The sequence below is a fragment of the Emydura macquarii genome, unplaced genomic scaffold (genome assembly GCF_026122565.2).
Source record: "Emydura macquarii macquarii isolate MOO-44397 ecotype Brisbane River unplaced genomic scaffold, CSIRO-AGI_Emac_v2 contig_554, whole genome shotgun sequence".
Taxonomy (NCBI): domain Eukaryota; kingdom Metazoa; phylum Chordata; order Testudines; family Chelidae; genus Emydura; species Emydura macquarii.
In genome coordinates this window covers 15,673,378-15,688,158 of record NW_027130691.1, presented here as the reverse complement: position 1 = coordinate 15,688,158, position 14,781 = coordinate 15,673,378, and the positions used below count along the sequence as shown (strand labels likewise).

Below are 14,781 nucleotides of genomic sequence, written 5' to 3'. Positions count from 1 at the left end.
TCCAGATAATAAGATAATGCTCTCCTGACATCTAAATTATGAAGGACAACTTCCTGTTTTGACTGACGAGGCTTCAGGAGATGAACTGATTGATTGATATGAAAATTCAAAGTAACTGAGGGTAAAAAACAAAGACATGGTCAAAGAGAAACTTTATCTTTGAAAAAAATAGTATATGCAGGGTCAACCATAAAAGCTTCAAGTTCTCCAACCCTTCCAGCAGAGGTAATAGCCACTAGGAATGGGATTTTCTTGGATAGATTCAAAAGTGAGCAGGTCACTAATGCTTCAAAAGGTGGCTTCATCAAAGCATTGAGAACTACATTTAAGTCCGAGGAGGGAGTAGGGTGTCTAACATTAGCGAAGAGGTTCAATAAAACTATTACAAATCTTAACGTTGCAGGATGAGTGAATACCGAGAAGCTTTCTGCCAGAGAATGGAATGCTGTGATGGCAGCTAGGTGAACTTTAATGGAACTCAAAGAAAGTCCTGATTTCTTCAGAGTAAGCAAGTATCTTAACAGCTCAGAGATGGGAGAGTCAATAGGAGACAAACTACAGTGAGCCACACCAGTGGAAAAACCTTCTCCATTCCTCAAGATAAATCTTTCTGGTAAAATCTTTTCTACTGTTCAGCAGAACCTCTTGGATCTTTATGGACCAAAATAGTTCTAGATCTGAGAACCATCTAACTATCAGGTCTTAAGCTGCAGCAAGTCAGGGTGGGGTAAAGGACATTCCCTGAGTCCTGTGTGAGAGAGACTGGGCATCAGCAGAAGATTGAGGGCTGGTCAGGAGGAGAGATGAAGAAGGTAAGGAAACCAAACCTGTCTTGGCCAAGTTGATGCAATCAAGGTGACAGTGGCTTTGTCCTGATTGATTTTGTTTAGGACCCTTAGAATTAGTGGCAGCAGCAGAAATGCATATAGGAGATTCTTCGCCCCAGAGAGGAAAAAGGCGTCCTCAGAGAGAGAAGACGCACGCCTCCCTTTGAACAGAACTGCTCACATTCCTGATTGGCTGTGATGGCAAAAAGATCTGTTTTCAGAAATCCCCAGGTAAAATATATCTAAGTACAGATTTGTCTAGTTCCCACTCATGATCCTGAGTGAAGTGCCTGTTCAGGTTATTGGCGATGGTATTTTGGAGACCAGGTAGGTAGACTACCAAGATCAAGATATCATGGTCTATGCATAAGTTCCATAATTTCAGAGAGGGAAGGGGGTCTCACTCCCTTTACCAATTTATATAGTACACAGTATCCCTGTTGTCTGCCATTATGCAGTTTGATTGTACTTGTATCAACAGGTAGGAAGTGCAGGCAGTCATATCTGACTGCTCTGAGTTCCAGAATATTGATGTGTAAGGTGGACTCTTGGGTAGACCATCTGCCCAGTGTAGCGTGGTCCTGAAGAGGAGCTTCCCACCTGAGGATGGATGCCTTGGAAACTATTGTTAAAATAGAAAAAGCAGGGGCTGAATGGGACGCCTGAACACCTTTTGTCTAGATTCTTCCACCATTCAAAGGAAACTAGAATATGACAAGGGATAGAGAATAGCTTACTTATTAGACTGTCCCTGTTGGATGTATATACTGACCTGAACCAGGCTTGGAAGCAACAGAGGTGCAGCTGAGTATGCGGCGTGACAAAGATACATGCTATGTGCCCAAGAAATTGCAGGCATGATCTGGCACTGACTTGAAGACCAATCTGAACTTGCATGATGAGATATGACAGTGAAGGAATCTGTCACCTGGCAGAAAAGCACTAGCTGTGATGGTATGTAGAATGGCCCCAATACACTCTATCCTTTGTACAGGTAGGAGAGGGGACTTCATGAAACTGAGCAGGAGACCAAGATTTTTGAACAGAGTCATAATCCTGAATATTGCCAATATTACATTGTTACAGGAATGTTCTTTGAGAAGTCAATCAAGGTACGGGAAGATGCTTACTCCTCACTGACAGAAGTTGTGCAGCCACCACTGCCATGATTACACTCTGGGAGCAGTGGCTAATCTGAAGAGAAGAATCCGATATTAGTAATGGTCCTGCCCTACCACAAAGTGCAGAAATTTCTTGTGAGAAGGGTCTATCATGGTATGAAAATATGCATCCTGAAGGTCAAGGATCACAAAGTAGTTTCCCAGATCCAGAGATGGAATGAGATCTGCAAATGTCATCATCGTGTATTTCTGTACCATGACAAAGGTATTCAGCATCCATAGATCTAGGATTGGTCTCCATCTGCCCTGCTTTTTGGGAACCAAGTAGTACTTAGAACAAAGCCTTCTTCCCTTGTGTTGAGTGGGAACTGGTTCCACTCCTCCAAAATGGAGACAGGACTGAACCTCTTGCTTAAGAAGAGGTTCATGAGAGGGGTTCCTGCAAAGAGACAAGGAAGGGGGCATGGAGTAGAACTGAATGGAGTACCCCAAAGTTATAACCTCCAAGACCCATCTGTTGGAGGTAATTTGCTCCCATGAGGTGTGAAAATTGGGGAGACATTCTCCAAAAGGTGGAAAGTTGGGTGGGCTAGGATGATGCCGCAACAGGTCTGATCGGAGGAGTATTCATGGCCCTCAAACAAGGAGTCAAAAACATCTGGTCACTGTTAGCTGCTGCATTGAGTTTGCTGTAGCAGTTGAAGATTTTCCTTTTTTGAAATCTGGGTTTTTTCCTAGGTGGCTTCCACAGTCCATGGAAAGTGGAGAATTGAAAAAGGAGTGATCTCTGTGCCATCTGAGATTGACTAAATCTCTTTTTATTTGCAGACATATATATACACACACACCAAGTGAATGAAGGGTCACCCTGGAGTCCTTCAAAATAGGCAGCAAATTGTCCGTGTTGCCACTGAACAACTTAGATAATGGAAAGGGAGGGCCTTCTACCGTGTTCTGGACATCACAAGGAAATTGTGAGGAGGGACACCACGATGCCCTGTGCATTACTATAGCCATAGTACTGGAATGAACTGCTGTGTCAGCCACATATACAGAAGCTTGCAGAGTTGTTATAGCCAAGAGCTGCTCTTCTGCAAGGATGGCTTGAAACTGTTTTGTGCTCTTGTAGCAGATGTTCAATAAAAGAACTAAACTTTGTACAATTGATGTGATTGTATTTTGCCAGAGTCCCCCGACAGTTAGCAAGATGGAATTGTAGAGGAGCAGAAGAGTAACTTTTGCACCCCACAAAGTTCAAGTGTTTGTGGTCCTTGTCATCATACATAGTCTTTGAATGGTATTGCCTATGATGCCCATTTACTGCATCTGCAACTAAATAATTCAGTGTGGGGTGGGAAAATACAAACTCAGAGCTCCTAGCTGGGACAACAGACTTTTGCTGGTCTTTTAGCCGCCAGGGAGTGCAATAGCAGGAGCCTGCCATATGGACTTGGCGGGTTCTAATAGTGCCAATGATGGCGCTTACAAGATGTCAAGCAATTTGTGCTGTGTCTTCTGCACTTCTTTTTATGGGATCTGAAGGGTGTCTGCCTCCCTCTTCATCAGAGCCTGAAGCTAGTTGAAATCGTCAACATGAGATGGTGGAGGGATGACAACTTCATCTGGAGAAGAGGAAGAAATCTTAGAATACGGAGCAGCCTCCTCATCAGCTCTCTTTTCCTGGTCCTCAAACGTATCCACCTGCCTGTGAGATTGTTTAGAAGAAACAGAAGGAGCTGGAGAATATTGCCTGGGATAAACTACAGGAGTAGTGGGCACTTCAGAAAACTGTTGCTGGTAGGCAGCCCAGGGATCCCAGTATGTTCATTGGGGAGGACCATATGAGAATGGAAGGGACATCCAGTGTTAGTTGTAACAGGTGGATGGTTTGGCCAGCATTGATAGTAGAAGCCTGGCAGCATCCCTCTACATTGCAGGTTCTGATTAAACAAATGTAGGTAGGCAGTCAGCAGAACCCTGCACAGAAACCTGGGAGTCTGAGGAACTCTCTTTCATAGTCTGGTGGACTGGAAGAATGGAGGAGTAATCAGCAGTCTTTCAGAAGGTGTGCAGTTCTGGGGAGGCAAATGGTTCTGGAGAAAGATGGAATGGGGTGATAAAATTGGTTGTGGTACCAGGAGTCAAACTCAATAGCGGAGACTCAGCCTCCTTGGAAATAAGCAGGACCACCTTTGAGAACCTGAACTCTTGCGATATTGGGTGAGCCAACACAGTAACCTGATGAGTCCCAGCCATAGAAGGATGAAGTGCTAAGGGCTGGACTGATTGTTCCTGCTGTACTGATAATCTAGGTACCAATTAGGCAGTGGAAGACAGAGTGTACTCCTTCTTAGTCAAGTGCCTAGAATTGGTAGTATCTTGTTCATATATCCGTCGTATGGGATACAAGCATGCATGTGGTGCATAAGCAAGCCGAACAGGTATTGCCACTGAAATTTTCCAACTGAAGGTACACATGCACACCCTAAATAGAGTACCTATAGGGACAGTACCTGAAGTAGTAGTACTAAATAAAAAAACAAGGTCTAGATCACTACAGTAAAAAAATAGGGTTAAGATGTACTAATCTAGCACTTAGAGAAAAGATCACCCAGATAACGTTAGTTCAATATTGATTTCTCTACATGTTTAACATGTTTCAACCTGTATTACTGTTTAATGCTGCTACAAGAAGCACATGAATATCCAGAGCAAGACCATCTTTTTTAAACCAATGCAGTGTTCATTTATTTTTGTACATACAAAAAGAGCCACCCCTTTCATCCCCCACCCCCAAAAATCTCTCCTTTACAAACAGTTAAAAATTAAAAACCAGATGATGACAGGTTAAATTTTGGTACAATTATTTAGCAACATATCTGTCATAATTAGAGTTAAATTTCCTACAAGATAACTTGTAGGGAAATCCTGATTATTGGCCAAATAAAATTCCATATTACAAGTTAGCAAATTCTAGTACAAAAATAGTCCATGTGTTAGAACAACCTCTTATTATTGTATTCACAGGTTTGAGTCTATTGGCTGCATAATACCTTAATATTTTATGAAATTTCTTTTTATGTGGCTCATTCATCTAATTCAATATAGTGTTGAGCCTCAATCAATCCTTAGGCAAAAAACCCTGAACAGGGTTAATATGCTGTTCAGTGTACTCTGAAGTACTGTGCTTTTCACAGGACATCCAAAAAAAACCCCAAACTGTTCTCATCTAGTCTCCTTGATATCACAATGAGATCCAGACCCAAAAGGACCCCCCTGAAGTATAGCTCTACAACCTTCTGTAGGAACACAGGCCACAGCTTTGATGTTCAAATTCCACTTGGAAAACAGGTCCAGCTCCTCCACTCATTTCCACATATGCCTTTGTGAGCTTCTTTAGAAACTAAAGCTTATCACTCATGAAACATGTGGGGCCATTCTGGTACTGCCCCTTTCAGGAGTGTCTCATTCTGGCCGGGCTCTCTCCTCTTGTCTGTCTGTCTCTGGCTAATGCTGTTCAGCAGTTTCCCTCAGACCAGGCCCTTCAGGGAAAATCTGGGAAAATACTATTTGTCTCTCAAGATGTCTAGCTGCTCTTGATATTCTGTGAAAAGCCTCTGGAAACGGAGGTTCTGTCCAATGACAGGAAGCAATTCTTTCAGTAGCTCTCTCTTCCGTAAACCCTGCATAAAACATCAAAAATCCTCAAATTTATTTTATGAACTAATGCAAGCACTTGATACATGATTCACTTAAGATTAGCATGTACTCACTTTGTCTTAGAGAGCTGTTTATTTGGTGTCACCCCTGTTGTTTAGATAAGACTTCAACAGTAATAAATAAAAAAAATAATAAAGTCTTTGGGAGTACATATTCAATGTTTCTGTTGCTGCCTCCATGTGGTGAGACAATGCGGAAGTGTTCTTTGAAGGACAGATGTTTCTTTGGCATATCAGCCCTTCAAAAGGTACATACCTGGTGAATGGAGAGCATTGAAGGTGCAACCTGTTCCATCTACTAGGTATGTTAGACAGCATCGAAGTGGAGATCATGGAATTAAGTGTTTGTGTACAGTGCCAGAGAGAATAAAGGAGGTTACTACTGTGGTAATGGAAATGATGATAAGGTATAGAATGGAAGGGTTCCATAGTGATTAAAATCTTTGGAGATTGCTTGCTTGCTACTCAGTTTGAAGTAGACTTGAGCTTAAAAGGGCTATCAACCTTCCCAATAGCTTAAAAGTTAAACAAATTAAGCAGACATATGTTCTTCCTTAAAAAACAGTGTTTGGACAATGCTGATTCAATTTACTTACTTCATTGTGAATCAGCACCATGCTGACACAGCTTTAGAAACAGTATTTAAGTGAAAACTTCCCCTTTTTAAAAAATATGGATCCCCAAAACAATAACAAGAAAGTCTTAGCAGTGAACTTTTAAAATAAAAACTGAAAATTACCCATGAGAGGACACTTTTAAGGGTAGATCAAATTTGGGGTTCTCAACCTTAGCAGTGTTCTTTTAAATGTTACCAGAAGAAACTATGAGAGGAAATTTAAAGTACATTCAGTAATTTAAATTAAAACTGTCTAGTTTATACACAAAAGGAATAGCTCCCCTACTCTATTTAAAAATGAAAACCAGCACTTACTACTACTGTTGATTCCCACTGACTTCCAGCTGAGTAATGGACTGGACCCAGTAAATCCTTGCATAATTCTCGCAGGCGATATTCAAACCCTTGGAATTAACAGAAATAAAACAACATTCATAAACGTGAAATTATACCCACTACACAACATAATTTAAGACAGTTTTAGAAGTATCTGAACAAGAACAATATGAGGACAAATCAATATGATTTCTGTAAAGGTAAATTATTCCTCCCTAACCAATAAGATTATTTGAAACGTTAAAATAGTGAATAAAGATGGTGGTGGATTTATTCTAGATTTCCAAAATGTTTTATCTAAAGTTCTTCACAAAAAGGCTGTTAAAGGTGATCTGCAAAACAAAAAAATGGAATTACCACATTTTTTATTATAAATGTAACCTGAAGGACACGCCTTGCCTTCCCTTCCCCCCCAAAAATGTCAACTTGTTTTTTATGTTATACATGTCTTGTCTCTCCCGGTAGACTCCAGTAACTGTTGAAATGATTACACTGCAAAAGTCAAACACTGGAAGTTAAATAACTGAGTGGCAAAAGAAATTTTTAGTAAGACTGTTTAAAACTTTGGTTTTGATTAACACATATTTAATGCCAATACCTAAAACAGCTTGGAGAAAGGATGTCTTTGATAAAGACTCAGCATCCCTGCTTGTTTTTATTAAGATGAGAGTGCTCGCAATAATCATGTTTCCAGATCCTCACTAAGAGATCCATCAGCAAAACTAGGAAAGACCAGACTTCACATTCTTTATATTTATAAAATAAAAAACCAAGATCAACACCTTTAAAAAACACCAAAAAAAAAACAAAACTTTTCACGCCAACTTTATATATCAGAAAGCAGCAAAAAGGGCAGAAGCCCAATTTTAAAAAAATATTTTGCAAGCACACGTAAGGTAATTTGATAATCACAGGATGAGAAGTAAAGTCTTGTAATAGATTGAATAAACTGGTTAAGAATTAGCAAAAAATTGGTTAGGAATTAGCAATCTATGTAGGAATAAATGGGATCAATACAAGGATCTGCATCTTTCAGCATTTATTAATGCAGAAGACTGGATGACCAGTGCAGTGGCATACAACACTGATAGCATAACTGAATTTTCGGAGTAAGTTTAATGTAGTGCATCTCTTTCAATTTGCCAGTTCGGTTTTGTATTAGTTTTAACTTCTCAGAAAAAAATAACTAAGTGTAATTATGGACAGATCAAGAACAAAATATTAAGCTTGGTTAAGAAGTGAGTGAGAGAACCACATTTATTTAGAGAAGTGTAATCTAGTGCATTGAATTTGGGACTGAGAGGCAAGAACTCTTGAATTTGATTCTAATTCTGCCAGTAATTCACTGTGTGGCTCTAGGTGAGCCACTTCACCTCTGCCACAGTTTTGCTATATGTAAAATGGTTATGTGGGTGAGGAAAGGTCCCATATAGGAGAGATTAAGATTATGTGGACCATTTAATTTGGAATGCAGACAAGCGCAGATATGATAGAGAGCTGTAAAATCTGAAAGAGACAGAGGTCAGGTGGTTAACCTTATTTAACAATGTAGGAAATGAAGATACTCAAAAACAAACTAAAAAATTGGAAATGAATAAAATGGCAAGTTGTTCCCCACCCTTTCTTTGCACAAATAAAAATTAGCCTATAAAACTCACTGCTGCAGGCTATTACATTAAACACATTAGCAGAATATTTATTTAAAGTTTAGACATTTACATGAATGAAAGTAGAACTTCTGCAGCTATATTAGTCATGATAAAAGTCACAAAAGGTTAGTAATTCCTCTGCTTCAGGACATAATGTGATCACCAATTGAATCAGGAATAAATTTTCCTCTTGGTGCATTATTGAAGAATTACATGCTTTATGGGGGTGTTGCATCTTCCTTTGCAGCATCTAGCAGCAGAGACAATTTGTAGAACTCGATGGATGATTTGACTATTAAGCAATGTGTATTTCTATACTTCAATCCAGAGATGGCACTTCTTCCTCACAATACACTGTTTATATTTAATATACAAGCAAAAGAGTCTCTACTATGGACCATCTTTGGAAGCAAATGCGCTGAAGATTTTCGGGTTTTTTAATAACCACAGAGGTGCCAAACAAGACGACACCGAGAACAGTCACATACATAATGAGAATATAGGAGTTCTGAAAAATCCATCAGATCTGCAAAGAAATAACACTGCATACTATCGCTCACCTTCATTAACTAGATACCGTGCATAGATAAGGAGCCAATGGCGGTATTCATGACTGGATTGTAACGTAAGTGCCGCTGCTATCTGATTCTCCAGGTAAGCCAGTGTTGTTTCTTGTTGTACTAAATGAGGCATGGAGAACAGTCTTGCAGCTTGCCTTCCTGAACTATAAACCAAACATGGCACAAAGTCAGAGGGAAAAAAACTGCCATAGTACAGAAGCCATTCTTCTAGTCTTTCACATATCAAGGGTATCTGGTGCTTTCCCAGTTTGGGCCACTACTACCAAAGGTAGCACTGCATATAAATCCTCTGCACCCCTGACAGATGGAAAGACCTTAGGACCTGTCTACATTGGCACCAGACCCAGACTGGACCACCAGGGGCACTAGGCTCAATGGTCCCCTTGTCCCTTCAGAGTTTCCACCTGGGGAGTAGTAACCATTAGGAGCTTCCACAGCCTCCTGAAATCATCCTTCACTCAACTTGGAAACTCTGACTCTGGATTTTACTATATTGTCATTGATTGCTTCTCCCTTGTCACCCATCCCTCTCCTATCATTGCAAACTCTCAGGTTCCCAACCCCACTGTTCCTGTCTACTATGGTTCTCCACCACCTCATTTACCTCTCTCTTTTCTCTTCCCCACTCCCACAACCCCTTCCTCTTGCCCACTTCAATCCCAAGTGTGTTCCACTCCCTTCCACAACAGCAAAGATCAGTTTATATAGTTTCATTTATATTATAAAATCAAATATATAAGCAAATAAACAAAATGGAACTAACACAGCCAAGTTCCTATCATCATCCTGATCACTTTGCTTGTATGCTGCATCCCTTTTCACCTCCCTTTATCTGTTTTTTGTCTTTAACATTATAAGCTCTCCAGGGTCGGGGCTATCATCTTGTATGTTTATATAACCCTTCAGAACACTCCTTAACCCCCATTCACAAACATGTGAAAGCCAGGAAACTAAATGAAGGCTAGTTTTATAACTTGTCTTTGTTAAAAGCTGGACATTTTTTTAAAGTTAACTACAATGTTCTAATAAAGTTACTTTTTTAAGTAACTAAAACAATTTACAAACCTTAACTAATTTTTCATCTGGATATTTCCTTTTTTACAAAATAAACTCCAAACTCTTATTTCCATTCTTTTTCAAATCCTAATTTTCTCGACTTTATTTTTATTTATTTATTTGTATTAAAGGAAAGAAAGTCAGTCCCATTATCCTACATACAGCTTCTCTCATTTGGGTATAAAAATTAGTAAAATAAAGTCAAAGTTGGCTATGAGAGAGTATATAAATTAGTAGCCAGGGATGGGAGTGGCAGGTGAAGATGAGCCACTGAGGTATATGGAAACTTCCACTGGCTCTCACTATTCCCTGGTGATGTGATCAGAAGTGAAAAATATGCAGCAACTGACTAATTAACTATCCAATCTTCCCTAAAATACACAAAGACTTCACAGAATAAGCCAACTAAGAACAACTGAATAAGCCAAAATGGAAGCCTGTAGACCAAGCCACTCTTGGAATGATGGTCCAATAAGTAAGGTAAGGAAGAACCATAAAAGTAGAATTATTAACCATAGTGTGCAGCCACCTTCCCATTATCCAAATATTTTCTGAGATAAACAGAGAAAAGGTTACAAAGGTGTAAGGCTTAAAAACACTCACTATATGAATCTGATTGACAGATTAGCCCTCCAAACCACTGATATTTCTGAAAATAACTAATGAATTCAAGCATTTAGTCACATTGATACTAGATAGTACAACCAAAATTAACACAGGGCAATTCAGCTGACTGTATATGATGCAAAAACAGACCACAGTGAACACAAACAAAATGCCTAAATGCATACTTGGATGTTCGTCCCTGTATTATGGCTAAGGGTCCTGAACACAGCATGGCTTCTTGGGACGGTAAACTATTCCTGTAGTCTGCACATTGTGCTAAGGAGTCCTGTTTATCAGAGACAAGATTCCTGTGGGGAGAAAAAAAAACCAATACCATATTAGAACAAAGTAAATGGTGCATCACATGGCAGATGACTCTTCTATTCTGCTTTACATTCCATTTGCATTTTCACAATAATAAAATATGACACTGGTGCAATGTACAAGGCTTTGAGCCAAATCCTGCTCACCTTATTCACACAAATGGTCCCATTGAAGTCAATGGAATTAATCACATAGCCTAAACAGGATTTGGCATGAGCTCTGGAAAGCATAAAGAGAAAATCCCCTGGCACATTTTACAGGTTGCCATACTTGGAACTGCCATATTGAAAACAAGAATGCACACCACAGTAGGGCCACAGCTGTATAGAACCTAGATAATTATTTCTCATGAAACTAACTTTACCCCAAGCCTCTCCATACATCAGATCCTACTCTCAGAGATTGTTGATCAGCCATTCTGGCAGTTCCCTTATACTGAGGATATGATGCCGCCTTCATACTGAGAGGGGAGAGTTGACAGCTGCAGTTTCCACTTCCCATACCTAATCAAGGATATAATCTACATGGGTTTGACAGGCTGGGGAATTAGCTGCTCAAACGAATGCCACCTGTATGCTTACCAGACAACTAAGAGGCACAATGACACAAATACTTACAATAATCTTGATTGTTTCAGCACAGTTAATTTGAGCTGGTGACTAAAGGACTATTCTTTTATATAAATCTGAGGATGTGGCACAAACAGAAAAGTGACAGGAAATTCAGAATCATGGCTGAGATTCCATCCTCCACGCTTCATTGGTTCAATTGTTGTGGAGAAAAAGACAGCAGGATTTAAGAGCAGTGTCAGCCTTAATTGTGAATATCGCTGCACAGACTAGAGCCAGGCAGTAAAAATCAGATTTTATCTGGGTTCCCCTCCCACCCCCCAATTTATTTAAAGAAAGAACTCATAATCTAAACACACAAACTACCATCTAAATGTAAGAGAGCATCCAAGTTTCCTGACAGCTATTCTGGTCTAATTTTTTCCCAGGACTATTTATCTTTTACATTCAAAAATCACTAACATCTGAATGACCAGACCATTTAAAATCCATGTCAACTTTCAGGCAGTTACAAGCAACCCTATGACAACAAATCAGTATATATATATATAACGGGTGGGGAAAAAATGGTAAGGAAATAAATTTCAGTTTAAGCTTTTAACTTACAAGGCTTCTTTTAAACAATACTAAATCATAAAAACATGAAAGGGATTGGCCCAGTCATTCATGTTCTAGCACGTGGGGAGCAAACTAGAAGACAAGCCCAGAGTGTGTTCCTGCTTGAGTTAGTTTTCAGAGTACAGAATAAAGGCACAGTAAATCAAAACCAGCATGCCAACCCAGACAACTTTACAAAAGGTAAGAAAGAATGTGCAACTTACCACGTAGAAAGAGAAGGATTAAAACAATATGCCTTTCCATCAGACAGGCTCATAACAGGTATACCATGCTGAGTCAGCAAAATTTGAGAGACAGTTGTATCACTTCCTACAGACCAAATCAGATCTCATGATTTCCTCTGAAGTAATCATTACATAACATTTAAAACTTGACATGTTCAAAGTGCTGTACAGCCATTAATTAATCCTCACAACAGCCCTACTGAAGTAGGTGTAACAAGTGTTATTCCCATTTTATTAACAGTAAAGCTGAGGCAGAGAGGTGAAGTGACTCTCTGAATGCACAAAAGCAAGTCAGTAGCAGAGCGGGTTTAGACATAAAGGCTCTCAGCATTGAACTCAATGCACTATTACATGCGTCATTTCTTTGCAACTGTCATTACATAATTTTGAGAAATTGCAACATACATAAAGAGTTGGTAAAAAGGGAAATATTTGCAATATCTCAGGGCAGATTATTCATCCAATTATTTTTCTGTCATCTTTAAAAATAAACATTTCAGTTTGCAGATATCTCCATGCCAATCTCCTAAAAAAGTATGCTTGGGAAGGTATAGTATTAAAGATAAACATGCTATAATGCTGAGATATTCAATATATCCTGCTTACCAACATGTTCTGATTCTACAGTTCTATGGAGCATCTTCTGAGCTCAGGACCTATTGATCAGGACTTGTGGCTGTCTGTCTAAGATGACTTTTGTAGTCTGCTGGGTTCATACCACATACACATACACATACAAATTCTTCAAATTGCCTTTGATTAATACTACTAAGATTAAATCCAGATAGATCTGTGTGTTTCTTGGAACAATGATTTTTTTTTTGCCAGATACTGGCAAGGGTAGAACACAGATTTGTTAAATTCAGATAATTTCTGATCAATTAAGTTTTAAAACATCTGAATATATGCAAGATATGCATTAGGGACTGCAATAGTATTAGTGGATTTATACATCAGATTAGAAAGTGTTCCATGATAACTCTACAACACTGCATTTCCACATTTAAAAACAAACAAGAATGGAACAAATCACAGCATCCTTAATAGTCTGCTATCTCTAAGTTTTTATCTTGACTGTTTCTGTGGTAATGCAACATTATCCAGTGACTTTCATTTAACACCCAACTACATACAGAAGAAAAACCTTTTATTTTTGCTTTACAGGGTAGATAGAATTTTAGCACACTCATTAATGAAAGGCTAAGGTAGGCAGGTAAATGTACCCTTTCATTACCTGCTAATATTGTTTGCAGAGACTCATCTTTAACAACCACGGACTGTTTATGAACATCCCTGAAGGGAGAGAAAAGGGGAGGGGGGAAATCGATACATTAAAACAAATGAATACTCCAATTTTATAGCAACCAGTTTCTAGAATTTTTCTGATTAACATTTGTAATTTAATATTTTCTTCATTATCTTGACAACACAATTTTGGCAGCCACAAGATACTTCCAGCATGGCAGAGCTATATGCACCCTTGCTTCCAAAGAGGATTATAAGAAGAATTATTTGCACTTCTATGGCCTTTCTATTCAAGAATCTCATCACACTTTGCAAACATTAAGCCTCACAACACTCCTGTGAGATAGGTAGGAATTATTTGCTCCATTTTACAAATAAGTAAATTAATATAGAGAGAGAGGTTAAGTGAACTGTCCAGGGTCATAAAGTGAGCAGAGCTGGGAACTGAACCGATGCCCTCTGACTCCTAGGCCCATACTATCCCTCCACACTCCCTCCAATGTCAATGTTGGTTTACTAAAAATGAAGATTTGAACAATTTTTCCTTTTCTCTCTTAATTCTACAGATTAAAATCAGCCTATTCTAGAAGGTGGCTCAAACAAATGACTCTTAGTAGGATAAACCATCCTTTTTCTAGGTTAAATTAACCCTTGCACAGAGTTCTACGTAAACCTCCAAAAGAAAGCAGGCAGGACTCATCTCTTGTGTGGTGGGCCCTCTACACAGGGGTGAATTTCACATCCACAAACAAGACTGGATCCATAGCTAACCTGATTTCAACCACAGCATCAGCAACCACATACCAGCCCAGTCACTGGAAAAAAAAACCCTATGAACCCCAATCAAAGTCATTAACTGGAAGCAGCAAAGTAACCAGTCAAACATAGCCCATGCCCATTGGCAGTCATGGCAGCATAATGTAGTACTCACCAGACAGAAAGCGTAGCAATAGTGGTGAGAGCCATGACGTAGGAACCTGTGCAATTTAAAGCGGAGACAGGCGAATGCAATACAATAGGTGGGAGAAGGCGACGACCACAAGCTGAAAATACAGATAAAGTCCTCTTCTCACAGGCTACACTCACCACCTCACTGAAAATAATCAAAAAGAAACATTTAAACTCAGTGAAATGAAAGAGGCAAAATCTCTTGGGTTATCATACAACCTAAAGGAGGTCCCACTAGTAACTGTGAGGGTTCAGAAAACTTGGCTCCAGAAGGCAGAGGCCAAAAAACAGAGGAAAATGTGGTTTTAAATCCTAAATTTAAGTTTCTTATTCTGCAGATGG

General features: G+C 39.3%; 1 protein-coding gene across 3 annotated transcripts in view; it reads right to left on the bottom strand.

Annotated features, from left to right (window-relative positions):
- Positions 1–4,350: 4,350 nt before the first annotated feature.
- HIRA (histone cell cycle regulator) overlaps positions 4,351–14,781 on the bottom strand; it is a 51,936-nt gene continuing 41,505 nt past the window's right edge. The window contains exons 19-25 of one of the 3 annotated variants that reach the window (XM_067539870.1): positions 14,423–14,584; positions 13,481–13,539; positions 12,226–12,331; positions 10,697–10,819; positions 8,829–8,992; positions 6,599–6,687; positions 4,351–5,631 (exon numbers count right to left, since the gene is read on the bottom strand). In XM_067539870.1, coding sequence (XP_067395971.1) covers positions 5,515–5,631; positions 6,599–6,687; positions 8,829–8,992; positions 10,697–10,819; positions 12,226–12,331; positions 13,481–13,539; positions 14,423–14,584 — 820 coding nt within the window. In that variant the 3' untranslated portion in view covers positions 4,351–5,514. The remainder of the gene's footprint in view (positions 5,632–6,598; positions 6,688–8,828; positions 8,993–10,696; positions 10,820–12,225; positions 12,332–13,480; positions 13,540–14,422; positions 14,585–14,781) is intronic. The other 2 variants (XM_067539871.1, XM_067539872.1) reach the window with 2 other exon arrangements.